Source organism: Oncorhynchus mykiss, chromosome 4, assembly GCF_057628025.1.
Source record: "Oncorhynchus mykiss isolate SJ-2025 chromosome 4, ASM5762802v1, whole genome shotgun sequence".
Taxonomy (NCBI): domain Eukaryota; kingdom Metazoa; phylum Chordata; class Actinopteri; order Salmoniformes; family Salmonidae; genus Oncorhynchus; species Oncorhynchus mykiss.
This window is the reverse complement of record NC_143025.1, coordinates 26,916,764-26,938,292: the sequence shown is the minus strand read 5'-3', so window position 1 is coordinate 26,938,292 and position 21,529 is coordinate 26,916,764. Positions and strand designations below refer to the sequence as shown.

General features: G+C 42.6%; 1 protein-coding gene and 1 long non-coding RNA gene across 6 annotated transcripts in view; one reads left to right on the top strand and one right to left on the bottom strand.

Moving 5' to 3' along the window:
* The window catches only part of LOC110521594 (phospholipid-transporting ATPase IF), a 65,462-nt gene extending 43,934 nt beyond the window's left edge, over positions 1 to 21,528 (top strand). The window contains exons 19-31 of one of the 5 annotated variants that reach the window (XM_090231656.1): positions 833 to 1,036; positions 2,221 to 2,374; positions 2,888 to 2,990; positions 4,639 to 4,784; positions 4,892 to 4,951; positions 5,307 to 5,434; positions 5,577 to 5,715; positions 6,511 to 6,576; positions 6,743 to 6,846; positions 7,136 to 7,301; positions 8,333 to 8,418; positions 11,260 to 11,396; positions 20,202 to 21,528. In XM_090231656.1, coding sequence (XP_090087782.1) covers positions 833 to 1,036; positions 2,221 to 2,374; positions 2,888 to 2,990; positions 4,639 to 4,784; positions 4,892 to 4,951; positions 5,307 to 5,434; positions 5,577 to 5,715; positions 6,511 to 6,576; positions 6,743 to 6,846; positions 7,136 to 7,301; positions 8,333 to 8,418; positions 11,260 to 11,365 — 1,462 coding nt within the window. In that variant the 3' untranslated portion in view covers positions 11,366 to 11,396; positions 20,202 to 21,528. Of the gene's footprint in view, positions 1 to 832; positions 1,037 to 2,220; positions 2,375 to 2,887; positions 2,991 to 4,638; positions 4,785 to 4,891; positions 4,952 to 5,306; positions 5,435 to 5,576; positions 5,716 to 6,510; positions 6,577 to 6,742; positions 6,847 to 7,135; positions 7,302 to 8,332; positions 8,419 to 11,259; positions 13,654 to 14,903; positions 16,240 to 20,201 lie in introns of those variants that run through there. The other 4 variants (XM_021599257.3, XM_090231655.1, XM_021599256.3 and 1 more) reach the window with 4 other exon arrangements.
* Positions 17,035 to 17,888, bottom strand: LOC149983963 (uncharacterized). Its single transcript, XR_016495185.1, has 2 exons — positions 17,767 to 17,888; positions 17,035 to 17,670 (listed from the first exon to the last, which is right to left on the bottom strand). It is a non-coding gene; the product is annotated as an uncharacterized LOC149983963 (long non-coding RNA).
* Position 21,529: the final 1 nt, after the last annotated feature.

Here is a 21,529-nt window from a genome sequence, read left to right as displayed (position 1 = left end):
CATTACTGTGTACATTCTTCTCTCATGCACTATGTGTATCTAACCAAACATAGGAGGTGTAAGTGTATCCATCTCTGAGGTGGAAAGAGCAGGCACAATGGATGATGGTCATTGTCATTATAATTACCATGTTTCTGCACTGAACTAAGTTGAATATTTGCTGAATGAAAACTACAACTCCCTTCACTCCATCAGCCCACATAGTACTTGACTTGATTTCTCTTGTGAATAGTTTGATTTCGCTCTAGAGAAACGGCACATTGGGCTCACAATTTTTTTGGGGGGGGGTTAATCGCTCAACTCATAAATGCCTCATGAACTTAGTTCAACTGTCGAACCCAAAATATAAGCTTGTTTTTCTGCAATGTTTGTCAACATTTGTAAATGTAAACTAACTGTATAGCCTCGACATGCTTAACTATAATTTGTATATATTGGACAGAGCTATGGATGCTAGGACTGACGAGGCATTTGAGTGGTTACATTTCTCCAGCCTCGTCCCTCAGATTTTTATCAAAACAGATGCGGGGAGCCTGCTTTGTTATTGTTTCGACTGTGGATTGGACCTTTTAAAGCTAATAAGATAGGTTAAAGGTGAAATCAATCATTTGTTTGCATTATGTGGTAGCGGGATAAAACATTTGAAGCTGAAAGAAAGATACACACATAGCTAACATTATTCCTTTTTCTGCAATCATTGTGCAGTGCACTCGTACAGAGCCTCCCCCTAGTCTTACCGGGGCGATTCTGTTTACTGGAAATGAACCCACCTCTGGGGCTACCTTTTTAGTTCTTCATATGGCATGGAGGCTAACGTGCTGTGTGTCCCCAGGCTGCAGGAGAAGGTCCAGGAGACCATCGAGTCGCTTCGTCTGGCTGGGATCAAAGTGTGGGTGCTGACCGGGGACAAGCACGAGACGGCGGTCAGTGTCAGCCTGTCCTGCGGCCACTTTCACCGCACCATGAACATCTTGGAGCTGGTGCAGCAGAAGTCTGACAACGAGTGTGCCGAGCAGCTCAGACAACTGGCCAGGAGGTAGGACACTGTCACTAACATCTACCACCATGTCTCCCCATGCCATTCACGTCAGACACTCACCATGTCTGTTGTCCATGTTGTGTTTCTCTGGGTTAACTAGTCTACAAGCCCTCATCAGCATGTTAATGTATTCAGGGTAATATACAGGTCTGGGTGCAATAAAGAACTATAGGAGGCAGAGTTTAACTTCAAATTTATCTTAATCGGTTATGAGTGTTAAGGACAGTGCTCCAATTAAGAGAATCACTGTGTAGCCTAGCCAAGAATTCTAACCTCCACGATCCCCGATGGAGTTGAGTGGCGAGGAGTGTAGTCTACATCGAGTCGGTATCAGTCGATACTTTAAAGAATTGAATTCTTTCATGCGTAACTTGTACCTACGTTTGTCCTGTTTAGTTGCATTATTTTCTTTGGGTGCTGCAATCCATAGTTTATTTATAAACGTCATAGCCTCGGCACTCCACTCCATCGGGGATCGTGGAGTTGAGAATTCTGGGCTATGTGTAGCCTAAACATGTCAGGATGTTGCCAGAGCAGCTCTGTGAACCTTCTGTTGTTTATCACCACTGATATATAGAGATGTCTTCTTGCCCACGGATGCAGTCCCTTTTCCAATGGTCCTTGGCTTATTAATGGGGAAGGAGTCTTGTTTATGGTCCCCTGGGGGGATAGTGTCATTAGGCACAATCCATTGCAGATGACTCAGTCTGGAAACCAGGGAAGAGTACGGAACCTTTAAAAAAAAAAAATGTAATTACATTTTTTTGTAGTCACGACACATCCTATATACCACCCGCGTCGTGTGACAAAGTTTCGAAATGGTTATGAGAAATCAAGACAATTAAGGTTTTTATTATACTCCATTTAAAATAAGTGGATTTATGTTGAGAGATGATGCATAATCATTCTAGTGTGAGGTGTGTGTGTGTGTGTGTGTGTGGTTTTACTATCCCTAGGGTGACCAGAAGGATAATAAAACAAGGAAAATTCAGACAAGTGGGGACATTTAGCTGATCCCCGGAAAAAAGCTTTTTTAGGGTCAGGGAAAATAGGATTTTGAATGAGAATCCATCAATTTTATTTTGTCCCCACAAGGATAGTAAAACAAAGGTGTGTGTGTGTGCTGTATAGTTATACCGGCTCTTTTATGTGTCCCTTTCCCTGTCTGCCTGTGTGTGTAGGATCAGAGAGGACCATGTGATCCAGCATGGCCTGGTGGTGGACGGGGCCAGCCTGTCTCTGGCACTGCGGGGGCACGAGAAGCTCTTCATGGAGGTGTGCAAGAACTGCTCTGCCGTGCTGTGCTGCCGCATGGCGCCCCTGCAGAAGGCCAAGGCAAGTCCCCTCCCTGTCACTACCAGCCTTTTAGGGCTTCCCTTTATGAATTAATCAGTCAACAGCGCCAATCTCATATCTCTCATGCCCTCAAGTATTTAAAACAAATGTATTGTTAATGTAAAGATAATTGCCTAAATAAATTAGCAATAATAATACATTAGTATAAATCATTTTGTAGTAATACGCAAAATGACATTCAAGTACTCTGTTGCGCTGTGTTTCCGTAGTTTGCATAAGGTCTGTAGACTCCTTTACAACTCACTTACAACAGTGCACTTACGTGACACTTACTGAAATTGTTCAGAAAAACTTCCTTAGATGGCTAGCTATTTCAGTTTTGTCTTTTGGTTTCTCAGACTTTTAAATTCGTGGTCATGGTTGTGGAGAGTAGACTATCTGGCCAGTGCTGTGGTCTTATCTGCAGTAGCTGGTGTTACAGTAAAGGCTAATTGCCATGGACATGCTCCTGGTCTCATTTGGGCTGCTTAATGAGAATTCTGTGCTTGGCAGGTGGTGAGATTGCTGAAAACGTCTCCAGAGAAACCCATCACTTTAGCCATTGGGGATGGAGCCAATGATGTCAGCATGATTCAAGAGGCCCATGTTGGAATAGGTAAGTCCTCCACCCTAGAGGAAAAAGAAACGCACACCTATTTAGGCGAGGTGCTGGCTAGCAGAGTGGAAAACTTGAAAATAAAGGAGAGCTGCACATTCTTAAGAGCTCAGATGCAAAAATGTAATGTCCAACGTTTCAACAGGCAAACTGTCTGCATCAGGGTATAATCACAAACACTGCAGGGTGACTTGTTTATATAGTGTCAAAAGACACACAGGTGTCTGTAATCATTGCCAAGTATGGCCTAATATCATTGGTTAATTCTCAAATATTGAAATGACATACAAAGAACACACAAAAAAACAAATGGATAGCATACGATCATAGATTCAATTTAGACTACATAAGCCTACAAACAATTACAATGGTTAAGCCACAATAATCACAGATCATTCAAAAATGGTTTGCCCTACAGCCAATTCTGTCGAATCAAAAGAATTTGTAAAATACAAATCAGATTTCGACAGAAAGAGACTCAAAGAAAATTCAAGAAGAGGGGGTACAAAAATGATCAGATTAATATTGCCATTGAGAAAATTCTAAACAAAACGAGACATGACCTTTTTCAAGGTCAGTCTCGCAAAAAGAAGCATTCTTGTGTTCTAACCACCTGCTATTCAAAGTGCTCTGAACAAATTAAGGGAATCGTTCACAAACTATCCGATGATAGTCTCGGTAATGTGTTTTCGGACCTTCCCTTGGTCGTATTCTCGCGGGGCAGAAATCTTAGAGACCAATTGGTACACTCTGATTTACCACCCCAAGATATCCCTGAACAACATCTATTTGCGCCCCTACTGGATGGAAATTACAAATGTAATGGCTGTGCTCAATGCAATGGCACTTACAAATGTAGATCCTCCAAACACCCACAAACAGGGAAATCAATCCCAATAAAATGTGTTATTACGTGCTCCACTAAGGCAGTTATTTATCTTATAACTTGTCCTTGTGGTAAAAATGATGTGGGTAAAACGAAGTGTGAATTAAAAGTACGTATCTCAGAGCATCGTAGCACCATTAGGTGTAAAAACTCGACTTATCCAGTTGCGGCCCACTTTTTGGAAGCAAACACTCGATTTCGTCTCTGCGTTACATTGGCATCGAACAAGTCACCCTCCCTAGGAGTGGGGGTGACCTTGATAATTTAATTGTTAAAACGAGAGGCTGCCTAGATCTTTCATTTAAAGACCCTTAATCCCTTCGGTCTCAACGTAAACTTTGATCTGAAGCCATTCTTGTGATTATTGTGACTTTGCCATTTGTAATTGTTTGTAGGCTTATGTAGTCTAAATCGTATGCTATCCATTTGTTTTTTTTTGTATGTTCTTTGTCATTTTAATATTTGAGAATTAACCAATAATATTAGGCCATACTTGGCCATGATTACAGACACCTGTGTGTCTTTTGACACTATATAAACAAGTCACCCTGCAGTGTTTGTGATTATACCCTGATGAAGACAGTTTGCCTGTTGAAACGTTGGACATTACATTTTTGCATCTGAGCTCTTAAGAGTGTGCGGCTCTCCTTTATTTTCAAGTCCTCCACCCTAATCAAATTACAATAACTCATTACTCAATAGTGCATTTTGCTTGTAGTTTCAGAACAAAATGGCTAATAACAGACTTGAAAAACATTTCAGGTATCATGGGCAAGGAGGGAAGACAAGCAGTACGAAACAGTGACTATGCAATAGCAAGGTTTAGATTCCTTTCCAAGTTACTGCTCGTCCATGGCCACTTCTACTACATTAGAGTTGCAACCCTTGTACAGTACTTTTTCTACAAGGTGAGTTCTATGTTTAAGGATGCTTTGCGGTGTCTTACACAATGATAGTCAATACAGGAGCTAGATGTGCTTGTCTCGGGTCTAAATCCCTTTTTGTCTTCTTTTAGAATGTGTGCTTTATTACGCCCCAGTTTTTATACCAGTTCTTCTGTCTTTTTTCACAACAAGTAAGTGTCTTTCAGTGTCTCATTAGTTCTATTTGTTCATTTTTTGTGGTCCCTTATTACTGTTGCTTTGTGAGTGTTGTTTCCGTGTACCTTGTTCTGTGTGATATACATGCCTGTTGTTCTGAATGTACCACGTGGCGCTATATCTCCCCCTGAGGGATCATCAGCTCGAACTGTCCATCTCTGAGTCATCAACATACAGAAGGAGTTAGCCAAGTGTAGGCCCTTGTTGACGGTGGGGGGGGGGGGGGGGGGGGCTGGCTATTGGCAGGTGTGAATGTGTGCTGTGTTGTACATGGCCCAGGGTGAAGTGCCAATCTTGTCCTACCTCGTTGTTGCCTCCCTGTTTCCCCAGACTCTGTATGACAGTGTTTACCTGACTCTCTACAACATCTGTTTCACCTCCCTGCCCATACTGGTGTACAGCCTGTTTGAGCAACAGGTCCATCCACACATGCTGCAGAGTAAGCCAGTGCTCTACAGGTAGGACATGGTGTTCTATTTGACATATTTTCTTCCCCATACAGAATGGGGCTGTACCTCCTTTGGCTGCATTTACATGAAAACACAACAAGCATTTGCTACGGACAGAACCATGTTGCTTTGTATCCTTTCACACCAACAGAGACATCAGCAAGAACTCCCTCCTCTCCTTCAAGACCTTTTTGTACTGGACACTGCTGGGCTTCTGCCACGCCTTTGTCTTCTTCTTTGGTTCCTACATCCTGATGGGGGAGGACACATCTCGCATGGGGAATGGACAGGTGAGGTGGGCTGGGCTGCATGTACTGCACTCTCTGTTCTACCTCTGGTAGTGGTTCTGCCGGGGGAGGAAAGGGTAAAGGAGATCCACACCCCCCCCCACCTGGCTTGGCTCCAAGGGGAACCTGACTTTGAATGTTCGGTGCGGATCTCTGGGAATATTGATTGGGTCTTTTACCAAGGTGCACAGTAATATTAAATATTTCCTTTTCAGTTTAAGTTAGGCAGTGTGATGGCAGTAAATTCCAGACTGTTCTAGGAGGCTGTGCTGTTTTTGATTTTTCTATTTGGGCTGCAGCCCCCTCTCTCTCTCCTGTCTCTATTCTGTTTGTCTGTGTCAGTCGTTCTACTAGATTGGTGTTGTTGAAAAAGCACTCACCATGTTGCTCTTTTTCGTTTTCTTTTGTTTATTTCTCTTCTTCACCTCCTCCCTCTTTTCATGCTCTGCATGTCATCAGATTTTGAGAGCGAACAGACAACTGGTAAGAGTTGACTGAATCACAGTTAATGCATAGCCCTGTCATAGTTACCCCCCTAACATCTGTTGCTGTCATTGGTCCATTCTGTATGAACACCCTGCTTGGTTATGATTTTGATGTGCCATGTTTCTCAAGGGTTGAGTGATGACGAGTCAGTAACTTCCAGTGTCACAAGTTTGTCAGCAATTTAGCAAAAATATGTGACTACTAACACGTGACTCGATCTACATTACTATTAAAGCAGTATTCCTATGATGGATGTTAAGCCATTGTATTGTCTCTTTGAAAATTAAATGTTTTATTTTATTTTTCTTGTAGATGTTTGGAAACTGGACCTTTGGCACTTTGGTATTCACAGTAATGGTTATCACTGTTACATTGAAGGTCTGAGTTTTTGCAATTCTTCAATTCATAAATAATTCTTAAAGCAATCCCACATGAAACCTGTCACTTTTTGATATTGTTGTCAGTCACCTCACTGGTCTACTCTCCTATAACCTTTCACATACTTTTCTGACCAAACTGTTGTTTTCTTTCACTCTGTCGACAGCTGGCCTTGGAGACCCACTTCTGGACGTGGATGAATCACTTTGTTACCTGGGGCTCCATCGCTTTCTACTTCATCTTCTCCCTGTTTTATGGGGGAATCATCTGGTGAGCTGAGCTTGCCATCTCTTTCCCACACAACCTGTGTATCTCTAATACACATGACATTTCATTATATAGAATGTGATAAGATCAACAAGTGTAATTGTACTGCATGTGGCATACAGTCTACTTAGAATTTCACCTCAGTGACTGTCTCTCCCATACAGTCGAAAACCTTGAAGTTCTATTCCAGGCTCTACTCAAAGGGGGTTCTACTCACAGGGTTAGTTAAGCCTGAACAGATGTCGACGGGCTAACAGTGTGATTCTCTGACCTTTGCCCCCTCCCCCTTCAGGCCTTTCCTCCACACCCAGGACATGTACTTTGTCTTTGTCCAGCTGCTCTCCAGCGGCTCTGCCTGGTTCACCATCATCATCATCCTCATCGCCTGCCTTTTCCCCGACATCATCAAGAAGGTGATCTATAGGCACCTCCAGCCAACCAGCACCCAGAAGTCTCAGGTAGGACACAGGGACAGGGGAGAGGAGGGGGGAAGGGGTGGGTTGCGGTAATAAACTTTGCACTGACAGGAAACGCATGACACCATAGCATGGCTTCTCACCTCAGACAACACAAGAACAACAATTCACTGTGCAACTGACAAAGGCATGCATCTCTGTTCCAGATCTTAATCTACTGTAGCGTGTCTGATAGGTGGGAGAGCTAGACAGTGGATATGGCCATATGGTAGGAGCATATTGCTGAACAAACAGTTTTTTTGAAAACAGCCTCTTGAACGGTTCCATTTTTGTGGTCACAACTTCCTCTTTGCTTAGAAGGTTGATATTAACACGCCCTCTTTTTGTTTGTTTACTTACACGTATTAAGCCTCTTTGTTTGTTTACTTACATGTATTAAGCCTCTTTGTTTGTTTACTTACATGTATTAAGCCTCTTTGTTTGTTTACTTACACGTATTAAGCCTCTTTTTGTTTGTTTACTTACACGTATTAAGCCTCTTTTTGTTTGTTTACTTACATGTATTAAGCCTCTTTTTGTTTGTTTACTTACACGTATTAAGCCTCTTTGTTTGTTTACTTACATGTATTAAGCCTCTTTTTGTTTGTTTACTTACACGTATTAAGCCTCTTTGTTTGTTTACTTACACGTATTAAGCCTCTTTGTTTGTTTACTTACACGTATTAAGCCTCTTTTTGTTTGTTTACTTACACGTATTAAGCATCTCTTTGTTTGTTTACTTACACGTATTAAGCCTTTTTTTGCATCAAATAGTTGGCGAGTCAGCAATTCTAGCATCTGTGATGGAGAAAGTTAAAGTGCTGCTCAGTGGGTCTTAGAAGATAAAAGCTCTCTTTCCCAGGGTTGAGTCACATTTCCTGTCTCTGTGATAGATGTTTTTCTTCCTTTCTCCGGCTGGTGTGTGTCTGTACGAGTGTGTTATGATCAACATCTGTGTCTACTGTGTATGTCGTCTTCCCTCCTAACTGACCTTCTCTGTGTTGCGCCCTTGCCTCCTTCCCTCTGTTCTGTAGATGTACTCCAATCGAGTCGTCATAGGTGATGACTTCATCGCACTGCAGCCTCTTTCCAGAGCCAAGAATCAGCTGGGCAAAATTAGGTAGAGTAGGAGAAGCCCTGCAACATTTTAATATAAGAATGTGTTTTTTTTATTTAACCTTTTATTTATCTAGGCAAGTCCGGTAAGAACAAATTCTTATTTACAATGGCGGCCTACCCATGCAGACGACAAACTAACTAACCAGCTTTCTAGGAAAAAGGATAGGGGTAAAAAAAAAGAAAGGGAAAGATAAGGCTACGGCATTTTGTTATGCACCCCTGCATGTTGACTCTAGGAAATCGTCTATCAACTGCATGCCACTTTAGTTTAGCCTAGTGCACTCTGCACTGGGCAGAGCAGCCTCTCACTGTAGCAGCCCTGATATAAAGTTCCAGCCATGATGGCATGTGGAGCACAGCTTGAGACGGTTTAATGTATGCTGCTAATACAGTAATTCTGAGGCCCAAAATTATAGTGAGCAAAAGCTGCTATCTGGTGAATGCTATTTTCATAGTAGTTTGTTCACTGTATCTCCGGATCATATTCTGGACAGCATGCTTTTAAACAATAGCATTATTTTCTTAAGATATGCACAATGAGGAGAGAAAATGACAACCACTCGCAAGTGATCAATTTCCTAATTGGATTGACATGTTGACAGAATAATTGCTAAGCCAAATTCTAAATGAATTCCTCAATCATCCAGTTAAAATGGATACATTTACATAATTGAGAGTACACTGAAATTACTAAACTGGCTCATTGATTCTTTGGAACGTCTTTGTGCCCAGTCTCCTAGTTAAAATGTTAGTGTACACTAATTGTTTTGGACACTAATTGATTGGTGCGGCTATCCTCTACCTCCTATGGATGTGGGAGTGGTTTTTGTGCTAATTTGTCTTGTTCTCTTCTGTTTTCTTCCGTGCATGAGACTTAATGGGTTGTTTTGTGCTTCCAGATGGAAGAGGATAAGAGTTCAGTCAGCTCAGAATATGACTCTGCTGAAGGCAGGAGCCGAGGGGAGGACAATTGGCAACTGCTAGCTGCTTCTCCTCCCCCCGCCCAAGGCCCAGCCCTATGGTCCCCTAGGTAGTATTTGTATTTATTATGGATCCCCATTAGCTGCTGCCAAGATAGTAACCCTACTGCTTCCCTGGCCCAGCCAGGCCTTTGTGTGTCTGTGTGTGGATCCTCCCCTGTCCACCCATCCCCATATTGCTCTGTTAGATTTTTTTTTTTGTATTTTACCCCCTTTTTCTTTCCAATTTCGATCTTGTCTCATCGCTGCAACTCCCTAACAGACTCGGGAGGCAAAGGTTGAGTCCTGCGTCCGCCGAAACATGACCCGCCAAACCGCACTTCTTAACACCCGCCCACTTAACCCTGAAGCCAGCCGCACCAATGTGTCGGCGGAAACACCGTTCAACATATGACAGAGGTCAGCCTGCAGGTGCCCGGCCTGTCAGAGTCGCTAGAGCGTGATGAGACAAGTAAAGTCCCCTGGCCAAACCCTTCCATAACCCGGACGACGCTGGGCCAATTGTGTTCCGCCCTATGGGACTCCCGTTCACGGTCGATTGTGATACAGCCCGGGATCGAACCCGGGTCTGTGGTAATGCATTATCTTAGACCGCTGCGCCACTCGGGAGGCCCATTGCTCTGTTTTTTTTTATCTGACATTTTACTGCTTGCATAAGTTACTTGATGTGGAATAGATTTCCATGTAGTCATGGCTCTATGTAATACTGCCCCCCCCCCCCCCCCCCCCCCATGGTGTCTGAGCTGTGTGCAAGTAGTTTAAACAGACAGCTTGCTGCATTCAACATACCTCTCACACATATAAGTAGTGATGAAGTCAATCTCTCCTCTACTTTGAGCCAGGAGATATTGACATGCATATTATTAATGTTAGCTCTCCGTTCACATTAAAAGGGACACCGTGCTGCCCTGTTCTGGGCCACTGTAACCACTGTGTAATCAGTCCTGTTGAGAAGAATATACATATCTCCTGAAAACTGGTTTGCCTTTGCACATCAGTTTTTCATACAGTAGCATTGAGGACAGTGTTTAATGTAGGATACAGTAGAATGATACATCCATGGCAGTGTAGCCTAATACCTATTTTGTTCTCACTCTTCTAAACCACTGTTTCTGTTGCTGTTGCAAATATGCAGTAGTTTCTGAGTGGTAGGGAGAGGAGGGAATTGAGCGTTGTAACCACAAACCAGTGTTGATAGTCTTGATGTGTTCAGGACTGCTTCTTTAGCAGTGCTCAAGCACTCACTGCGCAAGTGCTTACTCGGGAAAATCAAGAATTGGCTGTAAGAGATCAGTCGTCTAGGAATCAACATTCCTCCACTTAATGCTATGCATTTTATATTCACAAAATTCTCTGCCTTCGCCATTCATTTGTAGCCGTAGATTGTCTTTGATTGCGAGTGAATCACCGTTATTTATCATTGTTATGTGGAGCTGAGCTGAGCTGACTGAGATTAATGTGAGAATAGGATTTTAAGCACACGTCAGACTGGCATGGCAACTGCCTGTAACTCCTGTGTGATTTGATTAGTGCCTCCAAGGCTTTCCCAGGCCAGGGACAAGGACAGCCTTGCCTTGGAAAATACTGCATTGTTTATAGATTTGAGTTTTTAAAATGTGATTTTCACCTCTCCAGCTTGGCCATGTACATTTGTGTCTGACACCTTGTGCATCACCCACCTCTTATTGTTTTGACGCGCTCCAAATGCCCAAAATCCCCTCCCGGCTCCCTGGACAGTCATTGGGCTGTTTTGTGGATATTGGCGTGACCTGTGTGTTCTGATTCTAATATTCTGTTGTGCTCTGCCACCCCTCTGTCTCCCCTTCCTCACCATTCCTCTGTTTCTCTCTCTCTCTCTGCAGTTTATTGAGACTAACTACCAGGGCATCGGCTGCGTGGACTCCATGTGTTGCTACTCAGAGGGGGAGAACGGGTGCGCCCGGCTGGGCCGGATGGTGGCGCAAGTGATGGGCTGCTGCGACCCTGCCTACGCCAACAGGTGTGACCCCACCCTCTGTAGCCTCTGTTGCTGCAGGCGCATCTCCTACAAGCTGGAGCAGGACGAGCCCACTGCTCCCCAGGAGTAGTGAAGGCCTAGCCTAGTAGAGAGAGAGAGAGAGAGAGAGAGGTAGACTAAGGTCTTACTGGTAGGACAGGCACCCCAGTGACAGAGAAAGGTTTGTAGGGAGGGAGACTAGTATCTGGATCCTGGATCTTAAATGTTCTTTAATAGAGACATATTTATCTTGTATGCTATGATCGACTTCATGGAGTCCTTCTAGTCTATTTGTCTTCTATATTCAGTGGGACAACATGTTCACCAATGTAGCCATGTGTCTATGTAATCTCTCCTTCCAAGTCTGTACTCGTATGCAAGTCTTCTTTCACTCGGGGGCTTTCTGTCACATGTCTGAAGTTTTGTGCTTTTAACTTTTCCAAAGCCTGCCGAGTCCGTGTGTTTTTCCTTCACAGTGTAGGCAAAGCCCAGGTTGAGTCTAAGTCTCTATTGATCTATGACAATGTGTTTATGCTGCAAAATCTATTCAAGAGAATGCTAACTGAGGTAACGCTATATTTATTTGATCATTGTTAAAGATGTAGCATTCTCGTTCTGCTTTTTACTTGTACAGTCGTGGCCAAAAGTTGAGAATGACACAAATATTAATTTCCACAAAGTTTGCTGCTTCAGTGTCTTTAGTTATTTTTTGTCAGATGTTACTATGGAATACTGAAGTATAATTACAAGCATTTCATAAGTGTCAAAGGCTTTTATTGACAATTACATGAAGTTGATGCAAAGAGTCGATATTTGCAGTGTTGACCCTTCTTTTTCAAGACCTCTGCAATCCGCCCTGGCATGCTGTCAGTTAACTTCTGGGCCACATCCTGACTGATGGCAGCCCATTCTTGCATAATCAATGCTTGGAGTTTGACAGAATTTGTGGGGTTTTGTTTGTCCACCCGCCTCTTGAGGATTGACCACAAGTTCTCAATGGGATTAAGGTCTGGGGAGTTTCCTGGTCATGGACCCAAAATATTGTGCTCCATCATGCTGGATGAGGTATTGTTCGTCACCAAACTGATCCTGGATGTTTGGGAGAAGTTGCTCTCGGCGGAGGTGTTGGTACCATTCTTTATTCATGGCTGTGTTCTTAGGCAAAATTGTGAGTGAGCCCACTCCCTTGGCTGAGAAGCAAGCTTTTTTCCAGATGCCCCAAACAATCGGAAAGGGGATTCATCAGAGAAAATAACTTTACCCCAGTCCTCAGCAGTCCAATCCCTGTACCTTTTGCAGAATATCAGTTTGTCCCTGATGTTTTTCCTGGAGAGAAGTGGCTTCTTTGCTGCCCTTCTTGACACAATGCACATCCAACCTGGAAGCCAGCCACACCAATGTGTTTCCGTACACCTGGCGACCTGGTCAGCGTGCACTGCGCCCGGCCCGCCACAGGAGTCGCTAGTGCGCGAGGAGACAAGGATATCCCTGCCGGCCAAACCCTCCCTAACCCGGACGACCCTGGGCCAAGTGTGCGTCGCCCCATGGGCCTCCCGGTCGCTCACACCTGTGTTAACGAGAGAATCAATGTCAGCTGGTCCTTTTGTGGTAGGGCTGGGGATTCTGTTAATTTGCAAGGCAAAGAGGGACTTTGCAATTCATTTGATCACTCTTCATAACATTCTGGAGTATTTGCAAATTGCCATCATACAAACTGAGGCAGCAGACTTTGAAAATTAATATTCGTCATTCTCAAAACTTTTGTCCACGACTACTCTTGGTCTCGGACTTGCCAAAGTTTGTTATACTGTATGTGTGTATCTATGGACAATGACAGCATGATGCCAGTGTAATGCTTTCTCAGCCCCTTCCTTGTCTGCCCACATATCAACTTCACACCCTCACTCTCTCAACACTGAGGTGAGATAAGCACTCAGAAAGAAAATAGTCAAAGTTAGACTGAGACTTGTTCCGGCCTTAATGCTAGGATACTGCCAGTGCACAGGGGGAGAGACCCCACCATCGGCCACTCTCGCTGACTGGCAGCATGGCAGTATATCAGCCCTACTTTACCGTACCCTGTACTGTTACTGAATGATGCTTGTGTTTTGACATGCTGCAGTGTTTGGTGTCAGTGTGCCTCAGCTGAAACACGGGGACCACTCTCCCTGACAGAGATGTACTGGAAAACCGTAGTCTCAAAATGAGAATAGGAATCTTTTTGCTATTTATTTGATAAAATGAAGTATTTGAAGCCTTAGGTGCTTTTGAGAAGAGATCTGTCTTGTTGCATGGGGCTGCCTTTTGGTATTATGTATGCTGAGTAACCAGACGTTGTGTGTTCGTGTGTCCTGATCTTTTCTATAACGTTACTCCTGCTTTGCTGCACTTTGTCTGAACCTCTCTCGTCGTTGCTGCTCTGTCTAAAATCTAGATAATATTCAACTTCCCCCATCTACGTTATTCATATGCAGCTGTTATATCACCTTGACGTCACTATTCAATCTAATATTCTGCTGCTTGCCTGGTTTTCTGTTCTGATAGATCGCCATAGACAACCGACTAATAGCTTGATATCAAGTGGGAGTACCACTAGAGTAGACAATTAACGCCAACATACACATTTATCAAGAAATACCTATTTCTGAAGTCATTCAGCACCATGTGCATACAAGATCTTAAAACGGTTGTCTTTGTCTTATAATCCATATAGGGTATTGATACTTGTGATACAAAGATGATAGAATGGGTATAGTGATGAACAAGAGGATTTATATTATATTCTACAGGAGTCTGAATATGGTTGAGATGTGGCAAGTCCCTACTATGCCCCCTGGTGGCAATGTTAGCCTGTATAAACTGTGAAATAGGGAGGGGCCTTTTGCCTTTAATGAAGGAGAGTTGAGAGCCTTCTTTTCAAGGGCTCTTTGATACTAGATATGTATTTTACTATAAATATGCACATATTTAAGATGTCTTCGATATATTGATATTTTCCTATTAGCAGTAGGTAGTGTAAAATTGTTCACATATATAATTGTATAGCCAAGGCCTGAGCTTCATATCATTCAAAGAAAGTATTTAGTATACCTGGTTATGCATATAGTGACTGAGAGAAGGAAGTTGACTGTTTGTCATTCTGTACTAACCCTCACTGTACTCACCCTATTCTCTCTCCTCCTTTTGAGTTTAACTCTGTTTGCTTGTGCTGCTACCCCTATAGGTTGAAGTGTAGGGCAGGAAATGAGTCTGGTGACAGGGCAGGAAGCCAGTAGAAGATGAGCAGAATGACAGGTTTTCAGTTCCAAGGCAGGGCCTCCTCATATCAATACAGATAAGGTCTTCAACTACTCCTGTACCATCACCCTACTGTACCATGATGGATGTCACATCCAACAGTAAATAAAAGGGTATTTTAGGCAGGTCCGAGATGGATTGAAGCACTCGAGGCAGGTTTTCAGCTTAGTCCTTCTCCCACACCCCTCACTCCTCTGTCGTTGATGCTTTTAGATCGTGGAGCGACTCGGACCCCTTCTATTCCAACGATCGGAGCATCTTGACGCTCGCACCCATGGAGGCCGCTCATTGCTAAGGTAGCAGAGAGCAGTAGTGCCACCTTGCCACACGGAGAGGAACTACTCACCACACAGCCCAGGGCTGACCAGCAATGACATGAGGCTTTGCAAGAGATGCTACATGGGCCTCTTCTCTTCCTGTAAATAATAAAAGGGAATAAGATGGTACCAAAGATGAGAAAAATTCAGACTTGAGTGAAAAAGAACATGGTCTACTTCTTTACGCCTGTAGGTTAGTGTTGCTGCTGCTTCACCTGACTGTGGAAGGTCTGCCATCTTTCCTGAGGAAATTAGGTGGGCCTCGTTATAGCCATATCCTCCATTTTACAACCTGATTTTTCAAGGTATGAAAATGTGAAAGCAGTTGGATGATCAGGTCTCGAAACTGTCCCTAAAATATGCCTTTTCTGCACAGACTTAGTAGTACGTTTGTTCAGAAATGTCAAGAGAATGTCCATATAATAGCGGCGAGATATTAAATAGCTGTCAATGTATAATATGGCTTGCACATATTACAGTTCTGGTTTTCCTTTCATTGCTAATTACCATTGAAATCATGTTTTTGTTTTGTTTGTGTGTCTTTCCCCCCTATGCTATTAACCACTTCATGTTTGTTTGTGTATTTATTTCCATCACCTGACTGAACTCAACTGCATCCTATCTTTTAGGGCCTATGGCCCACAATAACGGAAATGCCAGAGTCGAGAGGGTCATTGAGACAACCGTTTTAAACTTGCCATCTATGACCGTGACTTATGCACACCATCTGCACACACAGATTTATTCAAATATGGCCAAGTTCATATAAAATTGTGGGAATTATTTGGTTGCTAGTTGTAGCGGTTACCTCATCAGCTTGAAGTGGGAGACGCTGAAATGTCCATCAAGTAGTCAGTGGAGCTTTTTTTCTTTGCACGTTACGAATATTTGTAAGCACATCTGGCAAAGTATACTTATTGTACTAGTATGCTACATTTGTAATTTGTCAGTTTTATATATGCAGCTATTAGTTCAGATTGTGAAATTTGGCCTCAAGCCAGTATTCACCAAGCGCTTCTAATCATGTCAGTCAACAAGTGTTTGAATATTGAAATCTATTTCGGAAGTCTCCATTTTCATTGGCAATAAGGACGCATCTGCACTAGGAACAATGAAGTCAGCTGTTCATGTTCCTAGCTCTTGATCATGTTCATTTAAAGAGTTCTGTTACTCACCTGTCAGTGAAACGGTTTCATTGCCGATGTTTACAGAATAAATGTTTTTAAAAAGCATGTAACCTTGGTCCTTTCCAGCAGACCGTGTATGCAACTAATATACACACACTACTGTGCCCAGCATAGTAGTATACCTCTATAAAACCACAAAATTAGACATTTTAGAGAATTTATCTGAAATGATCTTTTAGAAAAACAATGACAACCCTCAGCTAATTACAAATCAACGTGACTAATGGATGACAGCACAGTTTAGTAGACATAACTCACCACAGGAGTGTGCTTGCAGGAATTCAACACTGACATATTACAACACCTATAAAAACATGTGCTCTGGCCCTTCTCTCTTCTTGGTTATTTGATGGTCTATCTATTTTGTATGTCACATGACGAGAGATGACCGTGTTATATGAATTCAGATGGCAGGCCATCTTTGCCCTGGTATTACTTATTGGACTGTAAAGTAACCAGATTCTGGTCATTAAACACAACGTGGTAGGCCTGTGAGGTGAGGCTGTTAGCAAATAGCCCTGGAGTGAATCTGAAATCATGAGATGTAGCCTGAGTGCTAGACCCATTTGTGCTATCATTCAAACTCCTTATCATAAAACATGTTTGGTTTGACAAGAGCATATGGGACCTGGCTATAGTGAAGCTAGAAGAAAAAAAAAACAAGTTTGAAGGAGAGGAAGAACAAGAACACCCACCAAAAAGCTAGTGGTTTAGTGGTTACTGTAGCTTGGTTCATGGTTCTACTTAGAGAAAGACTACAAGAGCACTTTGCAGAGGACAGTACAAAAGCCAGATGTCTACTTTCATACAGCCATCTGATAAAATGACCCAAAGCAAATATACCAGTATTGTTAAATCTACATTTGCCACAACTCAAAGGGAATTTTCTGTCATCTCATACTGTGTACAATGTTATCCACATGGACCTGTAGTGATGGTACAGCAGTTTGCAACTCCTATAGTAAATGCCTCTTTCCTATGACTTCTACAGTAACTGAAAGTTCACACATGGATAGTCACACGAGATTATTCCTCTTCAGCGGCTTCCTCAAACTCCACCAGGGCTGCGTGTCGGTTGGCCTGGGAGCCCTCTTTGAAAAACACCTTCTTGATAACTCCAGCTTTAGGTGCTCGGATGGTGTGCTGCAGAGAGCGAGAGAACACAGTCTGAGGACCCACAGTTCATTTACAGCACAATGTAAGTGGCTACAGGGTTCGAAAAGTCAAAGTGAGCGAGTGTGTGTCAGCTGTGTAGTGCTTGGGCAAAAACCAAAACGTGCTTCCAGGGGGCCCCAGGACCGAGTTTGAGAAACCCTGCTGTAGTGGAGCGAGACTCACCATAGAGAAGAGGTGTACTGTGTTATCAAGGATGACCAGTTTGGGCCGAGACTTCACCCCGTTGACAGAGCAGTGCAGGAATGATGTCTGTCCCTCTGTCTCCACCTCCCCTGACACCTGGAACATTTCCCCTCCAATCTGATGAAGGGGACAAGACCCATCAGTTGTAAATCATTTGCCACAGAGAACTTTAGACATGTATGGCAATTTTTACAACACACACAGAACATGTACCTCCATAGAATAAGTCCCATCTGAATTGTATGTAACTGTTACTTCCACTTCTGCAGAGAGAAAAAAAACAAGTTGTGTGTGAAGTCTTTCCTCTGCCACTTGATAAATGGACTCATGCATTTTCTATAAAAGGCAAATCTATGATGTCCTATTCTAAAGATTTATTTGTATGACATAAAATATGAATGACTTATACATTGCATGTGACAAGTAAACAAAAAGCAGATTTAAAGATCTTAAAGTACTTCTCTGTATTAAAATAAATATTCTCAGCAAAAGTGAAACATGAGGATGAGAGTGACTAATGATGTCATATGGACTGCTGAAAGTTCAACTATAGTGAGGAGATGGGCTTGCTTATAGACTGGGAGGAATCAGACACACTAATTAATCAATGTCATTACCACATTAATTATTTAAAAAAACAGTCATTAGAATAAGGTCTAGGAGGACAGACTTGGGCTCCTCATCAACATGAAGATTGACTTGGCATTTCAATCAAACCAGGTTCCACTAGCTGCTTTCTCTATGACAGTGGTCACCAACTAGTCGATCGCGATCAACCTAGGCATTCCTAGTCGATCTATAAACATTTCTGTAAAAAACCCAACGATAAAGCCTTGCGTTACAATAATTTTTTTGACTCGCATTGTTGGCAGTAAGTTCACCCGATTCAGCTGCCCTGTGCACCGGGCAGGCAAAGTATTCCCATTTATAACCATTTTCATGTCTGAAGGTACCAACTCTGCCTTCCGGCGGTCCCAGAGAGCAAATCAAGTGCACTATATGCCTTCCGCTGGCCAATTGGTTGGATGGCTCATAATACCGTGTCTGCAGTAACGTAGCAGGCGTAAAAGAAAGCCTACTGCGAGATTTAAAAACGTTTAAAACCATGACTAGAGAGAGACTGTCAACGAATACAGCAAAGAGCTGCTGGTTTTGAGTGACTGCATGGTTTAAGTTTACTCGGCACTGGCAACACTTTTATAAGGAATCAAATACGCGTTCTTCCTACTTCCACTCACGCTACAACCAGCACTGCAGCTGTAATGAATGAGTAGGAACATGTATCGATAGGTTTGTTTTATTATTAGTGGCTTGGGTCTTTTTTAATAGAGGAACTTTTTCTGTTCATAGGAGTAACATGATTTTGTGTAATAGTGAAGTATTTGAAGCCTTAGGCGCTTTTGAGAAGAGAACTGTCTTGTTGCATGGGGCTGCCTTTTGGTATTATGTATGCTGAGTAACCAGACGTTGTGTGTTCGTGTGTCCTGATCTTTTCTATAACGTTACTCCTGCTTTGCTGCACTTTGTCTGAACCTCTCTCGTCGTTGCTGCTCTGTCTAAAATCTAGATAATATTCAACTTCCCCCATCTACGTTATTCATATGCAGCTGTTATATCACCTTGACGTCACTATTCAATCTAATATTCTGCTGCTTGCCTGGTTTTCTGTTCTGATAGATCGCCATAGACAACCGACTAATAGCTTGATATCAAGTGGGAGTACCACTAGAGTAGACAATTAACACCAACATACACATTTATCAAGAAATACCTATTTTTTAAGTCATTCAGCACCATGTGCATACAAGATCTTAAAACGGTTGTCTTTGTCTTATAATCCATATAGGGTATTGATACTTGTGATACAAAGATGATAGAATGGGTATAGTGATGAACAAGATTATTTATATTATATTCTACAGGAGTCTGAATATGGTTGAGATGTGGCAAGTCCCTACTATGCCCCCTGGTGGCAATGTTGGCCTGTATAAACTGTGAAATAGGGAGGGGCCTTTTGCCTTTAATGAAGGAGAGTTGAGCCCTCTTTTCAATGGCTCTTTGATACTAGATATGTATTTTACTATAAATATGCACATATTTAAGATGTCTTCAATATATTGATTATATGATATTTTCCTATTAGCAGTAGGTAGTGTAAAATTGTTCACATATATAATTGTATAGCAAGGCCTGAGCTTCATATCATTCAAAGAAAGTATTTAGTATACCTGGTTATGCATATAGTGACTGAGAGAAGGAAGTTGACTGTTTGTCATTCTGTACTAACCCTCACTGTACTCACCCTATTCTCTCTCCTCCTTTTGAGTTTAACTCTGTTTGCTTGTGCTGCTACCCCTATAGGTTGAAGTGTAGGGCAGGAAATGAGTCTGGTGACAGGGCAGGAAGCCAGTAGAAGATGAGCAGAATGACAGGTTTTCAGTTCCAAGGCAGGGCCTCCTCATATCAATACAGATAAGGTCTTCAACTACTCCTGTACCATCACCCTACTGTACCATGATGGATGTCACATCCAACAGTAAATAAAAGGGTATTTTAGGCAGGTCCGAGATGGATTGAAGCACTCGAGGCAGGTTTTCAGCTTAGTCCTTCTCCCACACCCCTCACTCCTCTGTCGTTGATGCTTTTAGATTGTGGAGCGACTCGGACCCCTTCTATTCCAACGATCGGAGCATCTTGACGCTCGCACCCATGGAGGCCGCTCATTGCTAAGGTAGCAGAGAGCAGTAGTGCCACCTTGCCACACGGAGAGGAACTACTCCCCACACAGCCCAGGGCTGACCAGCAATGACATGAGGCTTTGCAAGAGATGCTACATGGGCCTCTTCTCTTCCTGTAAATAATAAAAGGGGATAAGATGGTACCAAAGATGAGAAAAATTCAGACTTGAGTGAAAAAGAACATGGTCTACTTCTTTACGCCTGTAGGTTAGTGTTGCTGCTGCTTCACCTGACTGTGGAAGGTCTGCCATCTTTCCTGAGGAAATTAGGTGGGCCTCGTTATAGCCATATCCTCCATTTTACAACCTGATTTTTCAAGGTATGAAAATGTGAAAGCAGTTGGATGATCAGGTCTCGAAACTGTCCCTAAAATATGCCTTTTCTGCACAGATTTAGTAGTACGTTTGTTCAGAAATGTCAAGAGAATGTCCATATAATAGCGGCGAGATATTAAATAGCTGTCAATGTATAATATGGCTTGCACATATTAGTTCTGGTTTTCCTTTCATTGCTAATTACCATTGAAATCATGTTTTTGTTTTGTTTGTGTGTCTTTCCCCCCTATGCTATTAACCACTTCATGTTTGTTTGTGTATTTATTTCCATCACCTGACTGAACTCGACTGCATCCTATCTTTTGGGGCCTATGGCCCACAATAACGGAAATGCCAGAGTCGAGAGGGTCATTGAGACAACCGTTTTAAACTTGCCATCTATGACCGTGACTTATGCACACCATCTGCACACACAGATTTATTCAAATATGGCCAAGTTCATATAAAATTGTGGGAATTATTTGGTTGCTATTTGTAGCGGTTACCTCATCAGCTTGAAGTGGGAGACGCTGAAATGTCCATCAAGTAGTCAGTGGAGCTTTTTTTCTTTGCACGTTACGAATATTTGTAAGCACATCTGGCAAAGTATACTTATTGTACTAGTATGCTACATTTGTCAGTTTTATATATGCAGCTATTAGTTCAGATTGTGAAATTTGGCCTCAAGCCAGTATTCACCAAGCGCTTCTAATCATGTCAGTCAACAAGTGTTTGAATATTGAAATCTATTTCGGAAGTCTCCATTTTCATTGGCAATAAGGACGCATCTGCACTAGGAACAATGAAGTCAGCTGTTCATGTTCCTAGCTCTTGATCATGTTCATTTAAAGAGTTCTGTTACTCACCTGTCAGTGAAACGGTTTCATTGCTGATGTTTACAGAATAAATGTTTTTAAAAAGCAT